The following is an 18,450-nucleotide window of genomic DNA, read 5'->3' on the forward strand; positions in this document are numbered from 1 at the left end:
CCTGGCACGGTATGAGTGGAGCTGGGCCGGTTATATACTGCAGGGCAGATGGAGAGTGATGGAGAGTCGGAACAGTGGAGCAGGCGATTGAGATTGTTCAACAAAAAACAACAACTTGTCAATTCAAACTTTTTTCTCTGAATGGAACAAATAACATTTCCTGCAGTACAGGAAGTGTTGTGATCTACAAGGTGTGATGTTCTGTCAAAAACAATGACTTTTAGTGGCCACTGAATGAGAAGTGCTCCCTACAGGAAAGAGTGCCGACCACAGAAACTACCCAAGACAGTTGAGTGTGCTACTGAGTGTGTTCAAAGTAATGACGGCCCCACAGAAACAAAGACTTACGTTAGCTCGTCATCCAACCTCAACATTTCCTTTTTCCTGTTTAATAAAGAGCTCAGTATCAGAATGACCTGCTTGTGATTGTGATGTTAGTTAACTCTGGTGTCTTTGTTCTGTGACGGGTTGTTAGGTTCTCTGCAGTTTTTACCGCAGTGTGAGAAGGAGCCGAGACGCTGAGATGACAGCTTGCAGCTCTAACATCTTCATCATCTTCACAATTTATCTGAGCTTCATCTTCCACCGAAGCCATGGTAGGACGCTCCATTTCACCAAATACCGTCTGTAGCGATTTTCATAGTTTTACCTTTAATTCTTATACTTATGTGGTGTATTATAATAAAAGCAATATGACCAATAATAGCCTAATAATTCACCTAATGATCCAATGAAATGTCGACCATTGCTTTGCATACGCTGCTCTTTGCACAAGCTGAGCTGCTTCCGCAGTTGTGGTAAAATGATTTGTTGTCACACAGCAGCCACAGTCGGTGTATTAACACACTGAATAAAGAATACACTGTTCAGTCTATTGATGTGTTTTAATAAATTACAGTGCTTTTTCTTCAGACGAACCTGGGAATTTTCCCTGTTTGCTGTGTTTGCTGTGTTCAGCTACTATTAACCAGTAACATATACACAATATTTACTCATCTCATCAAATCTCACAATCCCTAGTGTTATTCGAGCATCAAAATGTTTAAAATAGACCTTGTAGTTACATAATTGTAGTCTCTTTTGTATGGGTTACAATATTCGAGAAAAGGCCTAAAAAAAGGCGTAGGGTCCAAAAGGTTTTAAAGAGTAGCTGAATCCTTTTCACTCATCAGGTTTTGAGGTGATTCAGCCTCAGAATCGGACTGTAAACCCAGATGGCTCAGCCTCCATCAGCTGTGAACACACGGCCAACGCCAACTCGGTCGAAGACGTTCGACTCAACGTCATATCACCGTACGTATCCTAATTTATATTTCTTTTTATCCAGAATTGTAATGTATCACCTCATCTGCATAAATACGTCCCCCAACACGGTGCAAATTTGATACCACTGAATAATAACCAAACAGGTGCAAGAAAAAAACAAATGAATACATAAAACTGTGACCAAACATCATTCAACACTCTCTGGATTGCAGTTTGCCGTTTTACGGGGGTTATGTCGGGGACTGTTTCTTGGCCTGGTGTGCTCGCAGTCTTCGTGTCTCCAACTCTTTGCAAGAAAGTGGACGAGTGTATCTCTAAAACCTGGTCTATGGTGGGAGACATACTGAGATTATCTTTGTCCACTCTCAGAACAGACAAACTTAGGCTGCTGTGCCAGAAGGGGAAGAAAGACTGTAAGAACATTACCATGCACCAAGAGAATCCCCAAACATGGCTGTTCATCATGCTCAACATCGAGCCAGAGGCCATGACCAAGAAATACGAGTGTGAGGTCACAGTGAGAAAAGATAAACTAGATCACACCAAGACAGGAACGCCAACCAAACTACTGCCAGGTATGTTCGACCCTTTGAAGGATTTGTAACGCTAATGTTAATACAAGCCTATGAAGAAATATTGTCAAATGCAGCACACATGTGTCCACTTTCATATTCTATACAGGCATTGTCTTGATTAATTGAAAAACAAAGTTAAATGACAGTTATTACCTTTTTGTTTTTAATAACTGAATGAAATATGTTTGTGACTTAACATTTTAAATAAAGCTTTAAGGGGCTTGTAATTTAGATGTTCACTTTCCAAATACTTCTCTGTTCATCGTTGATGATTTTAAATGTGGGAACTAGTGTTTGTGTCTGTGCTATTGGTCAAACACATCTAGACTGTATTTGTGTTATAAACCAGAAGTACAAACAGGATATTTCCTTACCATATTTTGTTTTTTTAGGTCAAAAGGAAGCGGCCTGCTTACTTCAGCCTTCGCCTTCTCCGTGTCCTCAGTTTCCTCAGCCTCCTCAGCTCTTCTGGATTGTGATTGGTCTGCTGGCTCTGATGTTCCTGTACAGCTGTGTCATCACCTCCTTCTACATCAGACTGAGGGTGACTATGTGTCTGTCTGCCACACAGTCTCACTGCACGTCTTGTTATCTGTGTGTCTTTCTGTCTCTGAAAATAAAAAGAAACCACAAAACACTTAATAAAAAAACACACCTGATGAATTCAAAGGCTATGTGGCGGGAAAGTTGAACGGCCGTGCTGTCTCCTGCAGCACAACACATGAGGTAGCTGACTCTGGTTAATGACTCAGACCAAATACTACACTGACAATCACCACTACTCTGGAGAACACCAGGGTCACTGAAGCACTGAAATCATTTGATCAAGTTTTGGGGCATTTTATTTTTAAAGAAAGAGTAAATGATATGGGCACCAAAAGGAAACTACGTCAATTATAAACAGTCTCATGCTTCGACTTCTACTATCTCTGTTTTCGTAGTTTCTCTGTTTACCCCACTGCGTTTAGACCAAAGTAAATCTTTAGCTATTGCAACTACAAGTCTCCATCACTGTACGATGCTTTCATTGAGCGACTGATTAAGAAAAGAAAAGCTTAAGTAACCTGTTACTTTTCTATTTCTGTGTTTCAGTGCAGCAACAGAGCAGCCAGGAACTCCACCTATGTAGAAATGAGGAAAGCTCCTCAGCCGAGGAATCCACCGTTCTGACTCATCTTTCCTCACCACTGGCCTCATGCTCAACGCAATGAGAGAGAGAGAGAACACTGCTTTTTTTCATGCAGCTATACATACAATGTTTTGCACTGTGTTGATTGTTTAATGTTATGCACTATCCACCATGTTAAATTCCTTGTATGTGCAACATACGCTGGCAAATAAACGGTTCTGATTCTGATAATCAAAGGGAAAAAGAGAACACGACAATAGAGCGGCAAGGGAAGGGAACTGAATAGATCCTCTTCAATGCCCCATCCTGCCACACCCCAAATATTATCCATATCATTCATGTTTTTCTTTATTATCATACATTTTCACTGGCTGCTGGTTACCCAAGGAGACATTTGGTGAGTCCCTGTCCAGTCTCTAGCAGCACTTTAGAGCTGTATGAAGGGCAAATGAATGCTGGACTGGCCTCCTCCTGAATTGGAGGTGCTTCAAGGTCTGGAACATGTTGAGACCTGCAGCCTACTACAAGTCTGGCCCAAAGTGGTCCTGCCCTTGAATAAAAACAGCAAGGGAAAGGAAGGAGGATAATAAATACATACATGCATAATTGACGGACTCTCGAGCCACCTTCCTCCCTTCTGCTGTTGGCCAGGGTAGTAATTGTATTCTTTATTACATGTATTACTTATTTTGTCTGTTTTATCCCAATGTATGACATTTATCTTTTCTATCAACTTTTATTTTCTTTTATACTTTTTTTTTAAACATTTTATCAATAAAATGATAAAGCAAACCTGATCCAAACTATCTTTCCAAACTCAAAGCTACAAATGTTAAATATGTAGACATGACATGACAACCATATAACTGAAATGACAAAGAGGAGGAGTTGAGAAAAATAAGATAGGAGAGACTTTATTGTCATCCATCTATATACAGTGCAGTATATTACACAGAGGAGCAAAAGGATGTTTCCCTGGTCACATTGTAAAAACTAAAGAATCAACGAATGAACAGAAAGTTCAAACAGAAAGATACACAACAGATACAGTACAATGGTACAAACATATAGTGCAATAACAAACATGTAGTGCAATATTAGAAACATATATATAGTGTAAATGTATGTGTGCCGCCATCTTGTCAACTTTGAGGACTAGAACAGAAAATGTATGCAGGTTCAACCACATTTCCAGGCCCTGTTTCTTTTAAAATGCAGGTTTGTGTAAGAGCATCATGTAGCATACTGTATACCTGGACAGCAGCAAGTTGCATTGTAGATGCAACACAGACAATGGACAACAGAGGGAGGTGGTAGTCTTTAAAGAACAACAATAAATTCAACAGACTTTCTAAACCAGGGATAGAAACATGATATGTCCTAAGATCTAGAGAGAGCCCAGCATTTAGGTCATGTATTCTAAAAAACAAACAAAAAAACAAACGCCTTCTGAGCTGCGAGAGAAGAATACTCGGGCAAGAAAAAGAATAAAAGGATAATATTGAAAAAACAACATTTAATGAGTACTGTTAGTAATTGTTGGTCTTTTTCAGACGAGGTTGCGTCATGTGTGGAAAGGTTAAATTCTTTGTCTCCTCACAGAGTTTGCATCATGGGTTTATTTTACATCATGTGTTTACTTTGGAAGATGGATGATTTCCTTAACATGACCCCTCTGGGATTAAAGAGTTTGCAATCATCTGACGTCAATACAAGAAGGTGTGAATCCTTAACGAGAGCGATTCACGAGAGAGCACCTGACACAAATCCAGTCTCATGGGCTCGGGTCAGCAGGTAGAGGGTGAATGTGCGTGTGTGTGTGTGAATGAGAGAGAGCATAACACAACTATAGTATCATGAAGTCTCCTACCTCTATCTCTTTGTCTAATAAGAGAAAATGTTTAATCTGGTCAGTGCTCTCCCCTCGAAACCCAGAATTGCTTCCTTTTGTTCAAAATCAAAGACCCTTCTGTGGTTTAGCAGTCCCCAAAGTCAAATCTGGAAAGCTCAGGTGTTTGTCCGAGATGATGAAGGCCAAGACTGACTGTCTTTCTAACAGGAGCAGCTGACAGAAAAGCCATGAACTCTTGGCTATGTACCTTTTTAATATGTTCTATGTTCTTGGTGTAGTCAACCAAACTGATCTCATGGGAAGGCGAATAAATAACACGGCACTTTTGAGGACATTTTGCGTATCATGTCTGTGCATTTTATAGCTTTCACAGATCATTTAACGTCCAACTCGTCACATGAGGACTCATGGGCGCAGTTTCAAACACATGGTTAACGTTGTGAATTCAAACAAAACTATTTGGTTGGATTTCTGAAAGGATAATTGTTATATTTGTATATAAGTATGTTTAGGGTTATGTATGTAAGGTAGTAGTTGTCGTGGGGTTCCTCCCTATGTTCCTCCCACCACCAAAACATGTACGCCCCCTGGGTGCTGTGACAGAGGGTGGAAGGGGTCAGGGAGGGGATCCATTCCGGATCGGCCGAGGCCGGGGTTACCAACTAGATGAAAATAGGTGATCCAACAGGTGCAACCCCTAACACGGACGCTAGTCTAGAACTGATGAATCCCAGTTTGGTCACCTGAGCGAGGTTATCTGATGTTGAGAGAAACTGAAACTCCCTAAGGTCACATCAATGGTGTCGCCCGGTGGCCTGAGTCCTGCTGATCGAGGCTCAGCCCGTGGACGGTGTGAGGCCGGGAACGGCTCCCGTCGTGCCGGGATCCGGTCTTCTCGGAGTCGGGTTGTCTGGGAATGCAGCCCAACGTGGGCGGTAAACTCCATCCGCGGCTAAATACCGGCACGAGACCGATAGTCAACAAGTACCTTATGGGAAAGAACTTTGAAGAGAGAGTTCAAGAGGGTGTGAAACCATTGAGAGGTAAACAGGTGGGGTCCGCGCAGTCTGCCCGAAGGATTCAACTCAGTGACCCGAAAGACAGTGAACTATGTCTGGTCAGGGCGAATCCAGAGGAAACTCTGGTGGAGGTCCGTAGCGGTCCTGATGTGCAAATCGGTCGTCCGATCTGGGTATAAGGGTGAAAGACTAATCGAACCAGTAGCTGGTTCCCTCCAAAGTTTCCTTCAGGATAGCTGGTGCTCAGAGTCTCGCAGTTTTTGTTTTTCACTGTGAATAAGGTGTATTGGGTCATAATTGTCACGGTACCTACTTTTCCTGAAGGCAACATGGTTGAGGAAGGTCCTCAGCCTCCTATGTTATGCTGTCACTCATAATTACAAGCCCCTCTCATTTGATGCCACGCCCCCCCCATGCCAGACCAGGGACAAAAGTCTAAAACTGAAAAAATACGATCTGAAACTGAAAAATGTATTTAAAACTGAAGAAAAAAACAACAACATATAACTGAAATGACAAAGAGGAGGATTTGAGAAAAATAAGATAGGAGAGACTTTATTGTCTATAATATACAGTATAGGTATACAGGTATACAGCATACTGTATACCTGGACAGCAGCAAGTTGCATTGTAGATGCAACACAGACAATGGACAACAGAGGGAGGTGGTAGTCTTTAAAGAACAACAATAAATTCAACAGACTTTCTAAACCAGGGATAGAAACATGATTTGTACTAAGATCTAGAGAGAGTCCAGAATTTAGGTCATGTATTCTAAAAACAAACGCTTTCTGAGCTGCGAGAGAAGAATAATCAAATACACAAATATAAAAAAAGTGACAGTAGTGATCAGAAGGATGTGATCCTCAGCTGTACTGACAATCATACACTGTCCACAGCATTAGTCCCAAAATAGACAAACACACATAACTTTTCTCACGGTGATTATGTTAAACAAGCAGGGAGATGACAAAGAACAACAAGGGCAGCCTGTCATCAGTGTCTGAGGGCCTGTGAGCTGGTGACATTGCAAACATGTTAGTGAGGGTGTGGAGCTGCCTGAAGCAAACCAGCAGCATCTCACGTCATTTGTTTGAATGGAAACATTCCAGCTGTCATAAATAATTAGTCAATTTAAAAAACTATAAGAACAGGTGCACACACGTGGGCACAGCTCCCTTTTCCACTTGTTTATCCCATATTTTAAAATGATTTATCACATTTTAAATGACTTTAAAGTGCATTTATAGATAATCAGGTTAAACTTGGTCAAGACTTTGAACAGGTAGGTGTCTGTAACCATATAGTTTATGAGGGGATTAAATCAGCTTTGGTCTATTTTGCATACAGCCTACTTTGACATGTAGCGCCGGTTGCACCAGTTGTTTCGTAAGTTTAAACATAGCTTTGTCCCAAAGCAAGCATTTACTAATCAGACTTTTACGCATCACCAAATTGAAACGAGTTGAACCACACAGACTATGTCGTAACTTGTGTGTATCTTAGCCAACTGAAGCAACTGAGAAAACAGTTAGCTTGTAATTTAAAGACCTGTTAAGAGTGAAGAATTAAAGAGGTATTATGGAATATGGTCGAAATCACCTGAAAATGAATAAATTATGTTTAATAACGATGTTGATTCTGAAGATTTAAAATTACATTTCACAATTGACTAAATGAGTAAAGTAGCCACTTAGCTTAGCATAATCACATAAGTTGCCCTCATTGTAAACTGTATGAATTCTTCTTTATCTAAAACGCACGTATATCTCCATTAATGCGGACAAAAATAAATCGAATCACCTGAATTTATAAAAATTTAAATATCTTTTGCAACTCTTAAAATGAGAAATGTTAACTCTAGTGCTGGGCAAGTTAACGCGTTATTATCGCGTTAACGCATTAATTAATTAACGCCGACAATTATTTTATCGCGCGTTAACGCATTTTTAAAAAGTATTATTAAGCGGACATTTTTAACACAAGAACCGGTGACCAGCTGTTTGTGTGGTGTTTCTTCCGTCCTTTCCTGTTTCCTTCACCTACATTCCCCTGGGTCCTAAGTCCCTCCATGTACAGCTTCTTATCACCCTCTATGTACTATGTAAATAAGTAATATTGCATATTAGTTTACATTTACTTATTTAATTATTCATTTTAACCAAGCATATCGATCTCCACTGTTCGCACTGTTCTTCAGTTGCATATCCCGATGGCAGCCGGCCGAATCTGCTCATTGTTTACAATAAGCGAAATAAGTGAAATTGAGCAAAATCCCGCTTTCAATACGTCATCAATGTGGGACAAATGTTTCGCTTAGGAACTGATACGGAAGTACACTTACGCGATGGAAAACTCCGACCTCAGTTGAAAGGGTGCGCGGACCTGACAGAAAGAATGACTGTTGACGGGCCTCCAATGCCCGTCAGTGTGTTTCCTAGTTTGCTGGCACGTAACGTTACACGTACGACGATGAGTATCTAGCTAGCCCTCCAGCTAGCACTAGAGGTCCTGAGGCAGGCGCACGCTAACGCGTCACCTCCGTTGTAAATAGAGCAATCCAGGTGACAGATGGCTAACTGTACGATAACGACAATGTTAGATGATCATTTATCTGTTCACATGAGTGGAGTGCATGAGATCAATATGCTTGGTATAAAATGAATAATTAAATAAGTAAATGTAAACTAATATGCAAAGCTCCTGGTTAGCTCCAGTTGTACATTTACAAATGTTTTATATCCAGCCATGTTCTCCTGAAGGAGAATGTCTTTGTTTGTTTCTTACATGAATGAAAGCCTGAGAGGTTTGTATTTAACAGCATATTGTTTGCATCTTGCAATAAATATTGATATGATCTTGATCACTTTGTGTTGTGTCTATTTGCCTTTTCTGTTGAAAAATTATGGGTTTTGAGGCACTGATGGCCTTTCAATGTCATTTATAAATGCTTTATAAGGCATAATAGTCCTCACTTTAGATGAGGTCACGTGAAGCACTTTACTAACAAGTAGGAAATACCTTAATTAATCATGAATTAACCATTAACTGCAGTATTAATACAAGTTTATAAAGCATATATTAGCATAGTCCCTAACCATTAGTGCATATCTAAATCATTATATATAAATGCATGAATACTTTCTTACACTTACACTTTATAAATTATCTTATTAATCATCTACAACTCCTTAATAATTGGTTTGTAATATATATAATACTTCATTTACAAAGTATGAAAACACAATCATGAAACACATAATAGACAAGCTTATTAATCAAGAATAAAACATTTATAACTTATGAATTGCATACTAATGAGTGTTAATGTAGGAACAATGCATTATAAAGGATGAATTAAGTGTTTACTCATACTTAACTAATAATTCATGGTGTGTAGTTATTATAAAGTGTTACCAAAAATACACAAGTAGATTTTCGGTTAGAACAACGCAAACCTAATTGCAAATCTGACTGATATTTGTGTCGAGCGAGGACTGTTAAAGTGTGTTAGTTCAGCTAAGGCAAAGTTAGTAGCCTTCTGGTCTGCAGGACAAAGGAGAGCAAGGGTGACAAAACTGCACTTAAAATGAAGAGATGTGCAGATTAGAGTGTGACATCGAAAGAGAGACAGAGTTAATGTATCTGTGTGTTTCTGTGACAGAGGGAGGGGGAGAGGGAGGCAGGCTGTGTGTGAGTGTTGCATAACATTATCTCCAATGGACATTTAAATCACATCTTATGTATAATAGTCTTTATTCATAGATTGCAAAAGACTTTAAGCAATCAATATTTTTTTGTTCTCTCCTGATTTCAGAAGTTGTCGGGATTTAAAAACGTTTTAACTCAACATTACTATTGTTGTTTGTTCTCAAGAAAACACTGCAGGCCATCATTTGAATGCATGTACCATCATCCGGTGGCCAAAACATTTACAGCTTATTTTCTTCAGGATTGACTGTTGAGGCGTCCCTCATTGAAAAATGTGTCTTTCGAGCCTGTAAAGCAGTTTTATTTTTACCTGCTGATTATATACTCACTTTACAACCTGTCATACTTAACAGTGAAACCAAGCAAACACAATTACACTTGTTCCTTTACATTACATACCTGCAAGTCAGCCACTTCAATCTTTACATTGTTCTAAGTTTAGCTGAGTCATCTTGTTAACTTTAATATTGAACTAGTGATGTGTCCACTGCATACTATCTCTGTCCAATCGGAGGGCAGGGTTCTAAATTTAGTTCATTTCTGTGTTTGGGATCCCCAAAAGAATACAGAGTGGTTATGGCTCAATGTTTACATTTTGGTTGTCCTTTAACAGCGGCAGAAGAAAAAATTATAAATATTTAGTGTGTTATTTTCAGAGTCAAGGTACATTGGAGTGATTTTGTAAACTTGCGTAAGAGAGAACTGATTTCATTTCACCTCACACTGTATGGGCTAACCAAACTGAGGAAAAGTAGGTACAGGAGCTGAACACAGTTTGACAACCTGAAAGAGATAATTAATATAAGGTTTGACAAATTAAAACATTTTTGCAGACCATTTGTAAAATCTGTGAAAGACCACATGACATGATGCTGACAGTCTCCTTTTTCTAAACAGTAGAGAGAGATGCATTAAAGTCACGCAGTATAACTAAAGACCTGTTGGATCCAAGAAAGTTAAAAAATTCTTCAACTTATTTGTTATACGTTGGCCTTACAGGAGTCAGGCAACACATTTTCTAGAGTAGAGTAGTCGTAGATTTCAGTGTTGCATTGAAACAGTACACAATGTAAAGACACATTTATGATCTGCATGTAATAGTGTTCATACAGAGGTCACTGTACCAAGACTTTTACATGCATTACTAAATTCTCACCACCATGACCAAGTACATTGTTCTGTCTTATTTCAGCCACCATGCAGTGTTTCTCTACAGCATGTTGGTCTCACATGAGCCAGGCTGCAGTATCTTAAGAGTAACAATGAGCCTGATGGATTTTCTAAACCAGGGGTAGAAAAAGGCATAGATCACAGGGTTGAGACAGGAGTTAAAATTGAACAGACATATTACAAAGGTAGCAGTTGAGGCATCGATCAAGGTGCCTGTGAGTGAAACACAATAATATGGACAGAGGCACACTAGAAACACGACAACAACAACACCAAGAGTCCTGGCTGCTTTCAATTCAGATTTGTTAGCAGTTACACTCACTGAACACTTGAGAGAGAAAGCTGCAGTATGAGACCGCATGGCACGAGCATGAGACACAGCCACCACAAATACTCTCATGTACAGAACTATGATGACAGTGACAGGACCAATAAAAGTAAAAAAAAGATCTGCAAGTCCAGCAATGTAGTTAATGACAAATACACACTCTCCAAAGCAGGAATTATACCTGCCTGGTTGTTCCAGGTTATCCTTCAGCAGCAGACTGTCAAGGAAAACAGAACATATCCAACACAGACAAACACAGATCTTAACTCTTTTTTGTGTAACTTTGTTGGGATAATGTAGAGGATCACAAATAGCCACATATCGGTCAACTGATATGAGCACCATGGTTCCTACTGAGGTAGCGGTAATGATGAATCCTAGATAATGATACAGAGTACACATGAGGTCACCGAAGGACCAGCAGCCTTCTATGACCACAATCTGAAAGCACATGATGAAGCCAACGAAGAAATCTGAGACAGCCAGAGAGAGGAGGAGGAGGTTTGTAGGTGTGTGGAGCTGCCTGAAGAGATAAGAGAACATGCTTATCATTATGGGTAGTCAATTCATATGGTATATATATATTATATTATATAAAGAGATAAAAGCATTGACTGAAACACAAAAACACATTTCCTTTACAGTCTGAGATCTGATTTTTTTTTCTGTTCCATTAACCATTCATTTATTGTACAGTTAATCAGTTTTATAAATTGATAAAATATTTGAATACTTGAAGTGGGAGATGGAGATGATGACGAGCAGGTTGAGAGTCACAGTGAGCAGAGAGATGGAGGTCAGTAAAATGTAAGTGAGCATAGATACAGAGTGAGGACGCATGTCCTTCCTGCAGGAGGAGTTGAGGAGTTCTGGAAAGCAAAGTTCGGCTTCTTCAAGGCTTTTCATTGTTAGAAAGAGGAGACAAGATGCTGCTGTGCTCGTCATACAACTGATTAATCTCTGTTCTTCCTCCACATCCCTCCTTGCTCTTTTACTCTTGGGACAACCTTTTGTTAGTGGGAGTCTAAACTTCTCCCTTACTGTTTCATCTACCTTCATTGGGCTTTTTCCGTATTTCACCTCCCCTCCTCTTTTTAACTTTTATTTTCTAAAAAATTACAATATCCATCATGCTCTGTATCGTGGCACAGCAAGGCACATCACAACCTAGCCAGAGTTGCCTTTTTAGGACAGTTGTGACCAGGACAAGAAGAAGAGAGAGCCGGCCGGCGCAGACCGCACGTCGTGTGGAGCTGTTTCCCTGCGAAAGTGTTCGTTGAGTTGTAGATCCACTCGAAAAGTTTTCAAATGCTATGGTGTCCTCAGGTTAGCCTAGCATAGCTCCAAACCCAGCCATAAAATGTGCAACGCTTCTCCGATGCTGTCAGCAAGAAATACCATCCATCCATCCATCCTTTTTCCTCCGCTTATCTGGGGTTAGGGTCGCGGTGGCAGCAGGCCAAGCAGGCTGACCCAGACTTCCCTCTCGCCCGCAACATTTTCCAGCTCATACTGGGGGATCCCGAGGCGTTCCCAGGCCAGCTGGGAGATATAATCCCTCCAGCGTGTTCTGGGTCTTCCCCGGGGTCTCCACCCAGTTGGACGTACCTGGAAAACCTCCAGTGGGAGGCGTCCAGGAGGCATCCTAATTAGATGCCCGAACCACCTCAGCTGACTCCTTTCAACACGAAGGAGTAGCGGATCGACTCCAAGTTCCCTCCTGATGTCCGAGCTCCTTACCCTATCTCTAAGGCTAAGAAATGCCACCCTACGGAGGAAACTCATTTCGGCCGCTTGCACCCGCTACCTTGTCCTTTCGGTCACGACCCAGAGTTCGTGACCAGAGGTGAGGGTAGGAACGTAGACGGCGCCTCTCACCTTGGGCAACTCCAGAAAAGGACTACTGCCCCGGACAACGTTGCTCCCAGGATCACTGAGCCACTCTAACTCCTCCACCACGTTAAGGTGGCGATTCGCGGAAGAGCAAAAAATACCGTTCATACAAATCCTTTTCCTGGCTGAGTCGGGGCTGCCAGCTGTGGCGTTGACTGACCATTTCTTACCATGTCCAGCTTTTCCTGAAATGTCTTTCTTGAGAAAGATTTTGTCAGTAACTCCGCCACTAAATCCGTTTCTCCTCCTTATTCAGCCATTGAGTGTTGAAAAAACAAAGCTAGGTAAAAAAATAAATAAACTACACCAATCAAAACCCTAAAATTTTTATAATTTCTTCCATATCTTTCAATTTGAACTCTTACTCCTCCAACTAAGCTCTGCTGGCAAGTTAAGTTTCGTTTCACAATAGTCACGTGCTCGCCCACTGACCACACACTGCACACCACTGCAGCGCTGCTCCTGCAAACAGAGCTGCACGGAATGCTGACGTAGTTGTAGGCCAGCAGGCCGCTCTGGCGTGTCAAAGAATGTCAAACTAAAGATCTGATTGGTTGAACACTTTGACAATCAACAATATCGTCCCCATTCACTTAAACTGCACATGGAGGCACTTGTGAGTCTGCAGGCCTCGGGCCTCTCTTCTTACCCAGAGACACAGAGGTGAAATCTGATTGGATAAAAGCTCTACTTAAAACAAGCTGCACTGGAAGCAGAGCAACTGAGGAAGACAGTAGCTGTGCAATGAGAAAATAGGATGATGGGAAACATATTTTTATAAATTATAATACATATAAGAAAAAATTAAATGTATTTAAGAAAAAATATTATATTATAAAATAGCTATAACTTTGTGATTCTGTTCAGGCCAGCAGAGAAGGCTTTGCAGGCCCTGACGGCCCGCCACTGCCGTTGATGATGAAGCATCCCGTCATGCTGGCGTCCAAATGAGGTTATTAGAAGTTGGTTCAACTGTAGTAGGACAGCACTGAAGGCCCAGGTATAAACTACATGGCCCGCCACTGATACGGCACATACACCAATGTCATCAACAAACTACAATACATCCAGAACTCAGCTGCCCGTCTGCTCTCCCACTCCTGCACCAGAGATCATATCACCTCAGTCCTTCAAAACTACTACTAGTTTGGGCGACTGTGGCAGAGTGGAGAGCAGGGCCATCTTTCAATCAGAGGGTTGCATTTCAAGCCTCGGCTCTGGCGCCACTGGTTGCATGTCTTTGTGTCCTTGAGCAAGACACTTAACCCCAAAATTGCTCCCGTAGCTGTGCCTACGGTTTGATAGCATCTGAATTGTAAGTCGCTTTGGATAAAAGCGTCAGCTAAATGACTGTACTCTAATGTACTAGCTCCCAATACAGCAAACAATCCAGTTCAACATGCTTCTCATTACATACAAAGCCCTTCACAACCTAGGCCCTTCATTCCTTTCAGATATCCTTCACCGACACACTCCCACTCGCAACATCAGATCCACCGACGGCAACCTCCTTACCCCCCCCTACTCTGTCAATGCATCGGACCAGGGGGGGACAGGGCCTCCTCCATTGCTACACCTCCCTCTGGAACTCTTTTCACCATCACCTCAGACATTATTCAACCCTCGTCAAAACTTCAATTAAATTACATTTTTTCAATTACATTTTTAAATCTGCTTCTAACCTGTGATGCTAGTTATGTATGTTTTTGTTCAGTTTATTACTGTTATAATGTAATTTCTCTGACTTTTTTATATTGTTATTGCTTTTATTGTTTCTGTCTTTACTATGTAGAGTGCCTTTGAGTACCTTTTAAAGCGCTATACAAATATAATATATTATTATTATATTTCTATAGTTCAGCAAACTAAAGCACAAAGCCTAAAAATATATAGAAGGCGTATATAATTTTAGTAAATTATTTTTATACACATTGACAAAGTGACAGAGAAAAGGACCAGCAGTGAAAACAGAGATTGAGAGAAAACAGAAGTGTGAATTTGCTTTTACTTGAAAACTATTTGAAAACATAGTCAACATTCATTTCAGCCTCTTCTGTATTAAACCTCTTGTTATCCAATTCATGCTCTTCAAACATCTTAAATGCACATATTTAGATCTGGGGGCCCCCAAAGCCCCCTTGTAAACTCAGTTTTTGGACCTCTGTATTTCTGTGTGCAAACACAGCGTTAAAGAGATTTGAGCTCGGGTTTATTGTCTCACCAATTGTATAACATACATAAATAGCTTCTTGTGAGAACCACACAAACTTAATTGCAAATCTGACTGATATTTGTGTCGAGCGAGGACTGTTCAAATGTGTTACGTCAACTAAGGCAAAGTTGGTAGCCTTCTAGTCTGCAGGACAAAGGAGAGCAAAGATGACAAAACTGCACTTAAAATGAAGAGATGTGCAGATTAGAGTATGACAGGGATAGAGAGACAGAGTTAATGTTTCTGTGTGTTTCTGTGACAGAGGGAGGGGGAGGCAGGCTGTGTGTGAGTGTTGCATAACACTATCTTCAATAGACATTACATGGGTGCGTGTCTTTAGTCATAATGCATAAGACTTTAAGGCAATCAGTATTACTTTGTTCTTTCCTGATTTCAGAAGTTGTCAGGATTTAAAAACTTGCATTTTAAGTAAACATTACTATTGTTTGTAACACTGCAGGCCAACATTTGAATGCATGTACCATCATCCGGTGGCCAAAACATTTACAGCTTATTTTCTTCAGCATTAACTGTTGAGGTGTCCCTCATTGAAAAATGTGTCTTTCGAGCCTGTAAAGCAGTTTTATTTTTACCTGCTGATTATATACTCACTTTACAACCTGTCATACTTAACAGTGAAACCAAGCAAACACAATTACACTTGTTCCTTTACATTACATACCTGCAAGTCAGCCACTTCAATCTTTACATTGTTCTAAGTTTGGCTGAGTCATCTTGTTAACTTTAATATTGAACTAGTGATGTGTCCACTGCATACTATCTCTGTCCATTCGGAGGGCAGGGTTCTAAATTTAGTTCATTTCTGTGTTTGGGATCCCCAAAAGAATACAGAGTGGTTATGGCTCAATGTTTACATTTTGGTTGTCCTTTAACAGCGGCAGAAGAAAAAATTATAAATATTTAGTGAGTTATTTTCAGAGTCAAGGTACATTGGAGTGATTTTGTAAACTTGCGTAAGAGAGAACTGATTTCATTTCACCTCACACTGTATGGGCTAACCAAACTGAGGAAAAGTAGGTAGAGGTGCTGAACACAGTTTCACAACCTGAAAGAGATAATTAATAAAAGGTTTGACAAATTAAAACATTTTTGCAGACCATTTGTAAAATATGTGAAAGACCACATGACATGATGCTGACAGTCTCCTTTTTCTAAACAGTAGAGAGAGATGCATTAAAGTCACGCAGTATAACTAAAGACCTGTTAGATCCAAGAAAGTTCAAAAAATTCTTCAACTTATTTGTTATACGTTGGCCTTACAGGAGTCAGGCAACACATTTTCTAGAGTAGAGTAGTCATAGATTTCATTGTTGCATTGAAACAGTACACATTGTAAAGACACATATACGATCTGCATGTAATAGTGTTCATACAGAGGTCACTGTACCAAGACTTTTACATCTGTTACTAAATTCTCACCACCATGACCAAGTACATTGTTCTGTCTTATTTCAGCCACCATGCAGTGTTTCTCTACAGCATGTTGGTCTCACATGAGCCAGGCTGCAGTATCTTAAGAGTAACAATGAGCCTGATGGATTTTCTAAACCAGGGGTAGAAAAAGGCATAGATCACAGGGTTGAGACAGGAGTTAAAATAGAACAGACTTATTACAAAGGCAGCAGATGAGGCATCGATCAAGGTGTCCTGGCCTGTGAGTGCAACACAATAATATGGACAGAGACACACTAGAAACACAACAACAACAACACCAAGAGTCCTGGCTGCTTTCAATTCAGATTTTTTAGCAGTTACACTCACTGAACTCTTGAGAGAGAAAGCTGCAGTATGAGACCGCATGGCACGAGCCTGAGACACAGCCACCACAAATACTCTCATGTACAGAACTATGATGACAGTGACAGGACCAATAAAGGATAAAAAAAGATCTGCAAGTCCAGCAATGTAGTCAATGACAATGACACACTCTCCAAAGCAGGAATTATACCTGCCTGGTTGTTCCAGGTTATCCTTCAGCAGCAGACTCTGAAGGAAAGCAGAACATATCCAACACAGACAAACACAGATCTTAACTCTTTTTTGTGTGACTTTGTTGGGATAATGTAGAGGATCACAAATAGCCACATATCGGTCAACTGATATGAGCACCATGGTTCCTACTGAGGCTGAGGTGATAATATAGGCCAGAACAGAATACAGAATACAAATGAGGTCACCGAGCAACCAGCAGCCGTCTATGAGCACAATTTCAAAGCACATGAGGAAGCCAACGAAGAAATCTGAGACAGCCAGAGAGAGGAGGAGGAGGTTGGTGGGTGTGTGGAGCTGCCTGAAGAAATCAGAGAACAAAAGTCACAAATTGTTATATTCAGAGATAAAATCAATGACTGAAACACTGTCTGAGATTTTGTTTCGTTCTGTTCCATTAACCATTTCTTGTACAGTTACCAGTTTTTGTAAATTGATAAAACATATGAATACTTGAAGTGGGAGATGGAGATGATGACGAGCAGGTTGAGAGTCACAGTGAGCAGAGAGATGGGCGACAGAAAAATGTAAGTGAGCATAGATACAGAGTGAGGACGCATGTCCTTCCTGCAGGAGGAGTTGAGGAGTTCTGGAAAGCAAAGTTCGGCTTCTTCAAGGCTTTTCATTGTCAGAAAGAGGAGACAAGATGCTGCTGTGCTCGTCATACAACTGATTAATCTCTGTTCTTCCTCCACATCCCTCCTTGCTCTTTAACTCTTGGGACAACCTTTTGTTAGTGGGAGTCTAAACTTCTCCCTTACTGTTTCATCTACCTTCATTGGGCTTTTTCCGTATTTCACCTCCCCTCCTCTTTTTAACTTTTATTTTCTAAAAAATTACAATATCCATCATGCTCTGTATCGTGGCTAGGGATGGGTATCGTTTGGGTTTTTTCCGATACCGGTGCTAAAACGATACTTTTAAAACGATACCGGTGCCTAAACGGTGCCTGAACCGATACTTTTTTTATTGCCAAGTCAAATTTAACAATATATTTAACTGTTTAAAGTATACTATACATATTAGTGCTGGGCAACGATTACAATTTTTAATCGCGTGGAATTTTTGCGATTAATCTCATTGTTATGGCAAAGTTCAATAATTAATTCAAAGGTAGTGTATTGTGCACTTTTATTTTAAAAGTACTGCTATATGAACAAAAGTGCAATAACATTTGGTTTGCAAACACTTTAAACAAATAAGGTTCTTTTTAACAGCAGTATTCCCTTTACACAGTAGCAGTTATATCTCTTCACTATCTGTGCTCAGTGTGTGACTTCATGTG

At 40.4% G+C, this 18,450-nt stretch overlaps 3 protein-coding genes across 3 annotated transcripts; 1 reads left to right on the forward strand and 2 right to left on the reverse strand.

The window, feature by feature from the left end:
* The first annotated feature begins 434 nt into the window (after positions 1-434).
* Positions 435-3,695, forward strand: LOC306704472 (uncharacterized protein). Its single transcript, XM_079170838.1, has 5 exons — positions 435-596; positions 1,173-1,293; positions 1,636-1,841; positions 2,234-2,385; positions 2,934-3,695. Exons 1-5 carry the CDS (start codon positions 524-526, stop codon positions 3,009-3,011), a joined length of 630 nt encoding a protein of 209 aa, XP_079026964.1. The 5' UTR covers positions 435-523; the 3' UTR covers positions 3,012-3,695.
* Positions 3,696-10,762: 7,067 nt separating this feature from the next.
* On the reverse strand, positions 10,763-11,995 carry LOC306704478 (trace amine-associated receptor 13c-like; the record flags this gene model as incomplete). Its single annotated transcript, XM_079170845.1, has 2 exons — positions 10,763-11,573; positions 11,784-11,995. The coding sequence occupies 2 exons, from the start codon at positions 11,993-11,995 to the stop codon at positions 10,763-10,765; spliced, it is 1,023 nt and encodes a 340-aa protein (XP_079026971.1).
* A 4,654-nt stretch (positions 11,996-16,649) lies between these two features.
* Positions 16,650-17,830, reverse strand: LOC306704217 (trace amine-associated receptor 13c-like; the record flags this gene model as incomplete). The annotated part of the gene is made up of 2 exons (XM_079170476.1): positions 16,650-17,466; positions 17,619-17,830. The coding sequence occupies 2 exons, from the start codon at positions 17,828-17,830 to the stop codon at positions 16,650-16,652; spliced, it is 1,029 nt and encodes a 342-aa protein (XP_079026602.1).
* Between the last annotated feature and the right edge of the window lie 620 nt (positions 17,831-18,450).

The sequence above is a fragment of the Pholis gunnellus genome, assembly GCF_910591455.1.
Source record: "Pholis gunnellus genome assembly, chromosome: 12".
Lineage (NCBI taxonomy): Eukaryota > Metazoa > Chordata > Actinopteri > Perciformes > Pholidae > Pholis > Pholis gunnellus.